Source organism: Mastigoproctus giganteus, chromosome 6 (assembly GCF_048544385.1).
Source record: "Mastigoproctus giganteus isolate SK-2022 chromosome 6, ASM4854438v1, whole genome shotgun sequence".
Taxonomy (NCBI): domain Eukaryota; kingdom Metazoa; phylum Arthropoda; class Arachnida; order Uropygi; family Thelyphonidae; genus Mastigoproctus; species Mastigoproctus giganteus.
In genome coordinates, this window is record NC_143580.1 from 91,409,064 (window position 1) to 91,422,060 (window position 12,997).

At 37.2% G+C, this 12,997-nt stretch overlaps 1 protein-coding gene across 2 annotated transcripts in view; it reads left to right on the forward strand.

Moving 5' to 3' along the window:
- The window catches only part of LOC150084461 (cell adhesion molecule Dscam1-like), a 631,783-nt gene that overhangs the window by 468,160 nt on the left and 150,626 nt on the right, over window positions 1-12,997 (forward strand). For both annotated transcript variants that reach the window (XM_090376086.1, XM_090376087.1), the window contains exon 7: window positions 33-440. In XM_090376086.1, the coding sequence (XP_090232212.1) occupies window positions 33-440 (408 nt within the window). The remainder of the gene's footprint in view (window positions 1-32; window positions 441-12,997) is intronic.

Sequence of the window (12,997 nt, forward strand, 5' to 3'; positions counted from 1 at the left end):
TATTTTAATGATAGCCATCCAAAACTTTGCAGATGACAGCCCTGAGTTACAAGAAACATTTCCGGAGCAAACAATGCAACCTGGCCCGTCTTTATCTTTGAAGTGTGTTGCAACCGGAAGTCCGTTACCTCAGATTGTATGGAAACTCGACGATACTTCTATTCCGGAAAATCACCGGATACGGTTTGGTGATTTCGTCACTAATGATGGCATTGTGGTGAGTTTTGTGAACATCAGTAACGTTAGAACGGAAGACGGTGGCGATTATCGATGTATCGCAAACAACGGGGTAGGTGAAGTTAGTCATCATGCTAGAATTAATGTGCTTGGTCCACCAGTGGTGCGACGGATGAGGAACATTACAGCGGTGGCAGGCGAGGTGATGATCAACAGATGTCCTGTGGCTGGATACCCATTAGAAACCATCCATTGGGAAAGAGGTAACGTTTTCTGTCATTAATGTAACTAACATCGTTATTGATTTTACTGATGAAAACTGCTGTTCTTTGACTACTTTCCATTCTTGTAAATAACAATCAGAAATCAACACGCCGGAATAAAATAATTTAAGCTATGATGTAGTCAAATTATACTCACAGCTTAGACTCTGCGAATGCTAATCTAATTAAAATAACTGGTTCCATTTATTATTCCTCTGATGAAAATAACCAGAAGGTTTAGTGTTAAATTTCTCTAAAGAGGATTTTTCTGTTTATTTTCTTAATTTGTATGTATAATTGTTCGTGCCTACACGGTACTCCATATTCTAATGTGTAGAAATTAGCATTAGTTGAGGCGTATGATGCAAGAAAGCAAGCTTATACAGCATCAGCAAAAAAAAAAAAAAAAAAAACCGTCCCATTTCACCCATCCGGTCACTCCAAATGTTTGTCTAGTTCAGCCTTAAATTTATTTAATCTATCAACTTCCGCAACAGCAGATGGAAGTCTGTTCCAGCAATCAACTACTCGCTGGCAATTTGAATCTATGCACCCTCCGGTTCTTAGTCTGAGCAAGCGGAAGTATCCCGTCATCATTGAGCCTGCTCAAACCATTCAAGGCCTTATACACCTCAATCAGATCACCTCGCAGGTGCCTAGTCTCCAGATGCTGCAACTTGCAGACCTTAAGCCTTTCTTCGTAAGCGCACTCCTTTGTTCCTCTCACCAATCTTGTTGCCCTTCTCTGTACTCGTTCTAGCAACTCTACATCTTTCCTAAAGTATAATAGCATATAGTACTAGGGCCTCCCTAGCCGAGTGGTCAGGAGTGGGCTTGCAGTAGCACAAGTAGGCCGGGGTTCAAGACCCAGACTGCTAAATACGTTCGATTTTCCAACCGGCACTGGACTAGCATGGCAGATTATGGTCCATTTCTCTCAAAATGAATTGTTCAGGAAGCTTCCATCCTGCAGTGGATTAATAATGGCTACTGCTTATCTTTTTTTGTTTGTTTTACTACTACTTTAAGTATTAATATACTTGTTCAAACAGCGCAAATCGATTTAAAAAAATAGTTCATTAAATGAAGAAATATTAAGAGTAAGGACAGTAAGGCAGTTTTTCTCAATTCATGCGTTAGACTGACCCCGAAAAGCGTCACCTCAATTAAGAGTTACTTTCCCTTAAGAAATAGAGAAAACGTTGGGCCGCGTGCAAGGCTTACACATATGCACTGAATTGAACTCGCGAATAATAAGCAATTTATTCATATAAATTGACGTTTATACATACAAAACACGTGTCAAACAGTACCAAATATGTTTTTGTATAGCAATTGTTTTTAGATGCGTGTATCTAGCTTAAAGAACGATTTTAGAATCGGCTAGCGCTGCTTCTTATCTGCTGCTTATACTGTTGAGAATAAACAGCATATATGAGAATGCTTATACTGTTGGGCTGCGTTAAACCGAAAACGCGCAAAACGATAAATGTCTTCCCTTGTTAACTACCTGCAAAAAACGAAAAGGAACCAGCTGCTAATGTTTTCTGTGAAGACCGGATGTAATAACTGACAGCGAATGGTAATAATCGTGCTATCTCTGTTAGACAAACAAAAGCAGATTAGAAGTTCTTAACCTATCGGAAATTTGGGGCGGCTGAGTGACAACAGAATTAATATGAGAGGAAGGATGAAGGTCGATGATTTGTATAACTCGCAAATCCTTTTAAAAGACTTCTGCCCTCTAATATTTTACTTTAACCTTATATGTAATTCTGGAAGTAGTACATATAAAGATTAATATGGAAGTTAACATTAAATAACGATTATACCTTAAGATGAAAGCGCCATTATGATCATTTGGAAGGATTTTGAAACATGCAGTTTTTCTGAATCGTATACTGTTTAAGAATGTAACGGAGGAGACAAAATCGAGACAAGATTTAAATTCTGTGCTCTAAGATGATGAATCACCGATTTCATATGTCTTATGGAAACAATTGCCGCTCAGTATTGTACACTGAATACATATGGGTCATGTTTTTCATGCATTATAGTTCTGTTCACTTTATTTTTTGATATAATTTTAGTCATTTATAACTTGTAATATTATAACTTAGCATATTTGTTTACAATTTCATTATTCATAATCTTGTAATTTGATATTAGAAGGTGAGTTTCAAGACTCATCCACTCCCATTGCATTTAATATCATTGAGTGCACGAACAAAACTCATCTAGACCTGTGATATATATTCAGTAATTTGAATGCACTGCAGGGTGTTTCAAAAGTATCTGAAAAACTATTGGGCATATTCTAAGTTAAAAAATAATAATAAATAATATAAATTTGCTTCAAATTTTGAGCGGTGACTGCTTAAATTTTAATAAATGACTATGGAGTTTGAATAATAAAAATAATAATAAATAAATAAGAATAAGTTGATATTCGTTTACTGTAAGATATTATTAGGTACGTGCCTGCTTGTTCTTATAGTTTATTATTTCTATCATTCGAAACTCTATCGCTGTTTCCTAAAATTCGAACAGCTCTGGAACCGTTCAGAATTTAATTTTTTTTTCTTATCTCGGAGCTTGCAATCCGTCTCAGAATTTTCGTATATTTTTGAAACACACACAGAGGAAAACTGCTTTTGAAAGGATTTTACACAAAAGAATTTACTGTATTATTTCTTGGGTACTAAACAGTTGTGCTGCATAAAATTTTGTATCTGCACTGATTTCGTTTTTCCCTTATTATTCGTCTTTCCGCTCTAGTAACGCTCATTTATAGTTATTTATAAATTCAAATTAGATACTGGCCAAAGATATGCTAATAATTTTCGTTATGCTTCGAAAGTCACGCTTCCTGTTTTAAGTAAACAGAGACGAAAAGCGCGAAGATCAGAATAAATTCGTCATCTGAACTAATATGAAAACATGTATTCCTAAACACGTGCTCGGAGACGCCGTTTAATAATACAGCTATCAATATAGTAATAGGAACCAACGTTGCGAGCGTGAGTAAAAAGTTAGTCTCCACCAGGAGAAAAATTATCGATGTAACGCGGGAGATCAAAGTTTTCGTGAAAACTGCACCAACATCGTAAGTACTTGATGATACTTTTTCTTCAGGCTAATCGAAGGAACCTGTTGGCAGTTTGTTGAAGAAATCCGTCCACAGGGTGCGAAATCGCTGGCTATTATCTAACCCGCCATATGATTTGTTCCACACACCAGGTTATGCAGGCTTTAAATATTGAGAGGCGGTAGTCAATGTCAGTCAATTATTGTTCTGAGGAAAGTTCATGATGTGGAACTAAAAACTAAAATGGATTTACATAATCCATTGATCATATCTATTCAGATAGTAGCATATGTGGTACAGTTATTACTGACTGATGCGGAGTCATGTGGACGTTATACTTAGTTAAACGTATTTAAGAATAACACGTAGTCATGTTTTCAGCTGTTCAAAATGTCACTACTCGATTTCTTAAGCAGGTATTATAATTAAATTAGAATAATTAACCGACTGAAGCTTACTAGGCAGCCAGAATTTAATTAATATTTAAAATTAGTTATAGCGGGTCAGTGTGTTTGTAGCCATTATGAAATATACACAAGTGATATTTATTATTATCACCTGAAATCATTTGGCTCGCAGAAGACCATATTATGAACCATGTTATGTTTGTGAGGAATCTAGAACGTTGAAATTCTGCGAAAATCATGCGTAAAAGGAAGATGATTCTTTATATTCACAGGTTTTGTTTAATCTCAGTTAGCTGATACAGCTAACTGAGATTAAACAAAACCGGCTTATCAGGAAAACCAAATCTGGAAGACTTTGAGACACATTTGTGAAAGAAACTTGAAGAACAGAGAAATCTGATAACAGAAATGCAGTGTTCTCAGAATGGATCCTGCTTTCTCCTGAAGAAACAGTATGAGAATCTACGCGATTATCTATACATACAAGGTTGTCAAACAATGTATAGAATTTTATTAGTAACCAGTAAGAAACATCACGATTTTAAACTTGATTAATAAAACGTTCCATGTGTGAAGTTTAAAATTACATGAAATCCAGTTTTATTTCAGTACCATAAAATTTAATGGATAGTTTCACTTTTAATGTGAAGTAAAAAGAAGTCAGGAAAATTAGAAATAATGGCGAGCCCATTAAATTAATTTTGATGTAAATACTGAATGCATGCGATTATGTAAATGTCCAATTAAATTACATATTAGTAAAATATGTAAATAGTAAATATTTTCTATCTACTGTAAGTAATTTTGCCATTTATAATCAGTTAAATGTTTCCTTTTATACAACAGAGTTCTAACAAACGTCTGGAAAATTTCACGTTTTAGGTAAATAAAATAATTACTAATAACAACGTGTTCCTTCAGGAACGGAGCACATAGAAGTTATTGAATAGATATGCCATAGAAATCAGAACTTGAGACTAAACTTGAGTTTCTCTTGTTTTAAAATACTGGAAAGAATATCTGTTTATATCAATGATAATATTGGATAACATACCTACAGAGAGTATTCAGTTCTAATTTATTTGAATTTAGCATCAGCATTAGTAGAGTCATATGATACAAGAAAGCAAGCTGATAAAGCATCAGCCAAAAGAAAAAAAAGAAGCGTTTCCAATTCACCCATCCATTCACTCCAAATGTCTAGTCTAGTTTCTAATCTTTGTCTAGTTGTTGACTTCCACTACAACAGATGGAAGTTTGTTCCAACTATCAGCCACCCGCTGACTAAAGGCAAATTTCCACACATTTATTACTACAATTGTCTTTCTTCAATTGGAATTTATGTCCCCTCAGGTGAGTAACCTGAGCAAAAGAAAGAATCCCATCAGCATTGAGTTTGCTCAAACCATTCAAGGCCTTATACACCTAAATTAGATCACCTCGCAGGTGCCTAGTCTCTAGACTCCCCAATTTACAAAACTTAAGCCTTTCTTGGTAACAGCAACCCATTGTTCCACTCACCCATCTCGTTGCCCTTCTCTGCACTCGTTCCAGCAGCTGTACATCCTTCCTAAAATGAGGCCTCCAGACCTGTGTGCAGTACTCAACGTGTGGCCTGACCATTGCCTTATACAAGGGGACAATTACCTCCTTATTACCCATATGCAATATTTTACATTTATCAATGTTAAACTTCAGTTGCCACCTCTCAGCCCATCTGCTCAACTTTTTCCATTTTTGCCCATCTGCTGAACTTTTAGGGGCTTCAGATAAAACCCAATTATGACCAGGATGCCAGACAGCCTTTCCTAACGTTAACCAGACTGGTTATGCGATAGTCGTACTATATAGATTCGTTTTTGCGCCATCGACATTTAATTTGTTAGAGAATGTGCTTCATGAAAACGAGTCAAGAAACACCCAGGATCCCATTTGTAACCTGAATTGTTGCATGCCACAGAGCTATGAAACTTGCCTTGTGGAAACAAAAGACCACGAACCCGTTATTGCGGAATACACAATTTGTGTTCATCTTTAGTTTAAAATATTCGTTTGTTGTACGGCTACCAGAAATAATTTTATTGTCTGTTTTTCTTTAAGCAAACTGAATTTTAACTTAACATAATGTTTGAGGACAATAGCATCGCTTTTTTTGTACAATGAGATCAATTCGAGATAACATGTAACTGTTTTGGGAAGGGCGTTTTGTTTCAGTGAAAGCAGTAATTATTTTTTTTCACCAACTCTAGTTTGTGTTTTCATACCTTAAAAGCTGTAGATTTTTCATTTTGGAGGGTTCAGTATATCGAAAAAAAAAATAACTATACGGAAAAATGCTCTCCCTCCAGACATAATTCTCAGCAATCTCTTTATCTCACTATCATTATCGAATAAAATTGCGCGCGCGCGCACACACACACTTTAGCTGATAGCTTCGCTTTTCAGACAAACACCATTAACTTCACCTCTTCAGAGTTATCTTAGTAAATTTATCCTCCTTTGATAAAACGCGATTATTGCAAAAAAGATAAAAGCATCGGAATCAGAGGAGAGGGACAGCTAGAGAGAAAGGAGAGTGTTCAAATATTACAGCATATAATTCTTATTATAATAAATGCTTTAATCCATTTTCTAATGGAACTGACTTTGATAGTTTCGTGATTGCTTAATCTCTTAATGAGGAATTTGAAATAGCTTGCTATCAGAACGAAATATCAGAAAAATGACTCAGAATAGCTTATGTGGAAAATGCCAGACTCAACATTGAAGTTAATCTCCTTTGAAACCTATTTAGGAATTAAAAGATTAATTCTGAATGCGAAAATTATTTTCAGCTCGAATTTATTGTTTATAAAGGACATGCTACAATTCCTTAGAAGACTCTAGGAATGAGAATTGATATTGAGCTTATAGAACTGTGTACTTCGTGTGAAGTCAGCTTTCCTTAGATTGTTTTTTATTTAAATATATTTACTAAATATACATTAAATTCCATTTTCTTTTCCAGCCTAGAGATTATATATATATATACACATTTTATATGCTGCCTACACAAAACTGTTTATTCAGATAGAGGTACAACTTTTAATATTTTACAGAGCTCAGCGACTACACAAAATCGTTAAGCTGTATCTATTAAAGCAACAGCACCTTTATCTCAGGAGATATCCAAACCCATCAGCTGAATGAAACTTCCTTGTTTTTTTATCAACAGAAATGAATTGGGCCGAGTTGTTTCAGTAATCGAGGATTTTGCTTTGTTTCTTTCTTTAACAGTACTGCGCGAGAGCAACCTTCCCTATCTGGATGACACGCAACGAAATGAACGTGTTCTGTGCAAGTTGCATATATTACCCCTGCTGTCAGCATAAATATGATCTCCCATGTGCCCACGTAGATCACGAATGTCTCCTCTTTCTGTATCAGCGATACGAAGTTCACTATAGCGTGGGTGCATTAAAATAATAAGAATTTTTTTATCATTATTTTTTAAGAAGATCAGATCTATCTAAATCTCCGAAGTAATTTTCCTAAAAGTGGAAGATAAAAGGAATTCTGTATACAAACAAAATTCATGTGAAGTATCATCTTTTGTACTGTTATTTGTGCATCCAAAAGTGGAATCATGAAAGAAATAAAGATAAATGCATCACAGAATAGGATTATACAAATTTCATGATCATTCGTGCACTTTAAGTATCAGGAGCGTAATCATTTTCTTTTAATTTTAATAGAAAACAATTTTTTTAGAAAGATGCGAGACAATGATCCTTTAAGACGACGAGACCACATTCGGAATGTTGTATTCAAGACTGGAGGCCGCACCCAGAAAAAGACACATCTTGTAGAGTAGATCTGAAGAAGGGCGACCAGATTGGTGTGGGCTGCTCATCGATATCATATAAAGAACGGCTCACGATGTCCAAACTGCAAAGCTGATGGCTTTGCATCTGTGGAGAACGGTCCTGACCGTAGTGTACAAGGCACCGAAGGAATATACACTTAAGTTAGTTATAAACCAGTTATACAAATATATTAACAAAAATCAGTAGCGTGTCCCTTTGTCAACTGAAAAATTAAATACAAATTTAATTTGTCAGTTGATTAACAAAAATCAGTTGCTACTGATTTTTGTTAATATACAAAGGGTACTAGGAAAGTTTTGCAATATGACGCAACAATGAATCACAGGAAGCTGCTTGTTGCTGCATGTCGAGACATGTTCATACGTGCATAGTAGCCGCCGCGCCAAGTCGATGGGCTCAGTTATTCATTAGTAGTGAGAGTGTAAAGTGCTTGCGATGGCATCGTGGTCACGAAATGAGATAAGGACAGTTTTGCGGTATAATTTCGTGCGTGGTTTAACCATAGACCAGTGCTTAGAAGAAATGACTCTTGCATTAGATGATGATTGTCCACATCGTACAACGATATTCAGGTGGTATAGAGAATTCCAAAGGGGAAATTTCACTCTGGAGGATTCTGAGAGGCCGGGAAGGCCACGAACATCAGTTACGGAGGAAAACGTTACTGCTGTGAGGAAAATGCTTGACGAAAACAGGCGAGTGACCTACCAACAGATAGAGGATACTTTGGGCCTAAATGCACCAGAAATTCGTTCGATTCTGCAAGATCATTTGCACGTGAAGAAACTTTGTTCTCTCTGGGTGCCGCATCAACTGACTGAAGAGCAGATGACACGACGTGTGACTTGGTGCCGGGAGATGTTAAAAAAAGTTTGATAAGGGCCATCTCGGTATGTGAACAACATCGTGACAGGTGACGAGACTTGGCTGTACTATTACGATCTGCCGACCAAGGCTCAAAACAAAGTTTGGGTCTTTGATGATGACGACACACCCGTAATTGTCAGAAAATCCCGATCTGTAAAGAAGAAAATGATAGCTGTATTTTTCAAATCGAGTGGAATTGTGGAACGTGTCATTTTGGACACGCAGAAGACAGTCACAGCTAAGTGGTATACTGAACAATGCCTGCCTAAAGTCATTGGATCTATGAAGAACCTGCGGCCAAAGTCAAGAATGGACACCTGGTACCTCCAATCACGATAATGCTCCAGCTCACCGCGCCAAAGCCTGCACCGAATATTTAACCACGACAGGACTGAAACTTCTCGAGCACCCTCCCTACAGTCCAGACCTTGCTCCCTGCGACTTTGCACTGTTCCCGCATGTGAAAATGAAGCTAAAAGGGAGGCAGTTTTCCAGTGATGAGGACCTTCTACAGGCTTGGGACAACGAGTGTGCTTTACTCCCTAGTGAAACTTGGCAGAACTGGTTTAAAGATTGGTTTCGGAGGATGGAGAGGTGTATTGAATGTAGAGGAAATTACTTTGAAAAAATTAAATAAACAAAGCTGTATTGCAAAACTTTCCTAGTACCCTTTGTATTTGTATAACTGGTTTATAACTAACTTAAGTGTATATTAAATTATGGACCCCAGTACTCCAGGCCCATTCGTTACCACCGAAGGAATGTTGGGCCTGAAGGGACTATTAAAATTAGCGAAGAGGGTATATGCTCACTGGTGGGAGAGATAAGAATCAGATTTGGGGCACAAATATAAAATATTAAGGAGTAACAGAAGGGTGGATATTATGAGATTTACCTTTGAACTGTTTGTTGTAGATATTGGAATATCTGGACCACTTGTCAAAGTGGTTCAGGCATGGAGTTTGATAACGTTCAAAGCTAAATCAGATGAATGGTTACATTTTTGGGGATGGGGAAGGTATGAACGATTAGCACATGTAGGAAAAAGTTTGTTTCCTAGGATCATTTAGTCATTTTAATACTAATAATATTTTTAGATAGTGTTTTTACATTTTTAAAGCGCGAGTGAGCTAATCAGCGCAAACGAAAATTCGCTGATGACTTAAATTATATGATTGAGGATTAATAGTTGTAAATACATGCAAGGCAGTTTTATTTTTAAGTGCGGTTAATAATTGATCAATGTTGCAATTTCATTGTATGGATGAGACCTCAAAATTGTATACTCCGATGTATGGAGATGGGATCTCAAAGTTGAGTAGTCCCTCAAAGTTTCATATTTTAATGTCTGAATGGGACTCTTCTCCCGTGGAATAATAATCGCACTTTACAAATTCAGTGATGCCCTTACTGGGATTATTATTGCAGAATTATCTTGAATTGTTAATCAATGATGCAGTTCCCGCAATCAGAAATGTTTCCGGATACATTAAGAAATCGACAACAAATAAACAAAAAATAAGCTGTGAGATATTTTATATTAATTTATTAAATTTTTACCTATACCTCTATATGTATTTTTATTTTTATTTTTTTTCAATTTAAACCCTTAAATATTAGAAATCAAACTTTGTTCGCGAGTGATGGACACGCAAATAGTAATTACGCCGTTTACTTCTATCACCTCCTAACTATGTAGCAGAATCCTAATCTTTCATCTTTGAGGCATGTAATTCAGACGAGAAAGTATTTAGCTTAATTGCATCGGCTGATTCAGTTTCAACTCCTGTCTTACGCTTCACAAATCAAAAGACAGACTGATTCGTCTTGTATTAGTCGCTAACGCAAATTCGCCTTCACCTTTAGTAGTCCGATATCACAGCACATTGCACTCAAGTAGTTGTATAATTTGTTTCAGGAAAACCAAAAAAAAGTAGCATTTTGATTTTTACTAAAATTGCTGCTGTCAGTCTTGTTGATCTTATTTGAAAATAGCAGCATTTCAAATTATTCCTGTATCAGAGTTTATACTCATTATATTAAGAAGCATTTGGAATATGGAGAAGATGATGAAAAAGAAATAAACATCTAGAACGTGCTTTTTTGATGAAAATGAGACAAACGTCTATAAACCATTTTAATGAATTCCATGATGCACGAAGTGTTAAACAAAAGTAATAAGATGCAAGGACATTTTCAAATACGTAAAAACGCGACCTGTAGTAGCACGAGTTTTTCCTGCTGGATAACGATAAATTTTACTTTTACATTTCCTTCCTCGTCATACACCATTCGGTGTTCAATTGGACAAGTGTATTAAGCTTTTTATTTTTAAAAATGTATAACGGTGTTTTATTAGGAGCTAAGTTTTTGACTCCTTTAATAGCCTTGGTTCTGATATTGTATTTTGTTAACGTTCAGGGGTTGCCACTGATTTGCCCTTCTGTCATGTTGCTATCTTGGACACGTATATAAAGTTTTAAACTTAAATAAATCGCCATCCTCTCAGCATGTATTTGACTTTTTTGGAAACAATGATTAGTCCGGAGTGTGGGGGGAGGGGAAATGGTTATCACCAACACTCTACGCTTTGCCAGACACTTATTGAGTCGTTTTAAACACTAATGAGCAGAAAACTGCCTAGTGGTATGCATACGTTAATCAGCAACAATCTTGAAAAATGAAGCCTTGTATATTCTTTAAACTTAATGATCAGAAACTCGCGCATGGTATTCCTTATTCACTGTTTTACCTAGCAGAAGAAACTTTTTGGGAATGATTTCCTCGCTGTCGCAAAAAATGACCATCACTTCGGATTCAGATTTTTGGAAAAGAAATGAAATGTCCTATGTCTGGGAAAAAATGATGCCATTTCATGCCCTGTTCTCATTGTGCATCGTATTGGAAACACCACGACTTTTCAACTGTTAAGAAATGAACAAGGAGGAAACACCATCAACAGTTTGACTGAACTCCTCACTTGCTTCGAGTGTGAGCAGATATTGTTCGTTGGTTAAGCAGTAAGGAGCGAACCTAGCACGTGAAGAACTTTTATGGGCCTTTTTCACAACTTGGCTGAGATAGTGGGTCTCAGGTGAGTGTATCATGGTTTTTTCTCCCGGAAAAATCGGGTTTTTCTTATATCAAACAACAAATTTGATAGAATTTGTTATTTGATAGAACCTATAACACCCATAACTTAACACCTAATACCTATAAGAACAAAGCGAACCTAGCGCAATTTTTTGACAGAACTGCATAAACTGTTTCTATTTTAACGAGAATTGTTTTCTCCCATCATTCGAAGATCCTTATCAGGCGCAATCCATCTGCGAAATTTTTCAGCCATTTAAAGACTCCCACAGCTCCTATCGTCTTCCAGACCTTTACGACTGTCGCAAAATATTGAAAGCCAGCAATAAGCATGTGTGTTCATAAATTGAGGCAGTCACCGCTTCAAGGAACATGTTTCTGGCCCCAAATTCTACAAGTGTTGTCGTTTTGGGCACGCTACACGCCCTTGTACCCAAGCTCAACCCACATGTGGACACTGTGCTGAGAGAGGCCACGACTTTAGCTCGTGCAAAAGAAGACCCACCCGCTTGCGCAAACTTCAAATCAATGAAAATGCAGCAGATCATTCCATCCGGGACAATAAATGTCCGGTCTACACAAACGGTAAGAGCACATGCCAACTAAGGCTCGATTATGGGGACTTACCTTAAACTGTTGAATACTACCACTTGTAAAATTTGCACAAATTAATGCCCAACGAGCTAAAGCAATTGAGGAAAAAGGCGGATGAGGAGAACCTCGATATCCTCTTTCTTCAAGAGCTATAGTGGGCCACATAGAAATTCCGGCTTCCCCCTGCACAAAGGACCACCCAGATGGCAGCAGCTCTAAACATCAGACGTCTTCCTGCCATTATCCATGAGAGAAGACTCGTCTTTTCTGTAAAAATGATTGTTGGCATTATTTCAGAACCAGACTTCTGGGCTAACTGCGGTTGGAGGATCCCATTCCCAAGCCTTCGGGCCAATCCAGTCCTCCAGGCCACCCCAAACCGGTTAAAATTATCCGATCGCTTCTTGCCCGTGCAAATGCTGCAGTACATATACTCCTTGGATGGCGACCTCTACAAGTTCGCATTGGATAAAAAATACAGGCAGAACTTACTCCATCCACTTCCTTCTCAGGACCACGTCACAGGACACTAGGACCTGCTCCCAAGGACCTGTCCATCACTTCCGTGGATCCCTCACTAAATGTTCCAACTTTCTGCGCCTGCTCAGATGAATCCAGCACTGTAAAAGGACTGCTCCCTGG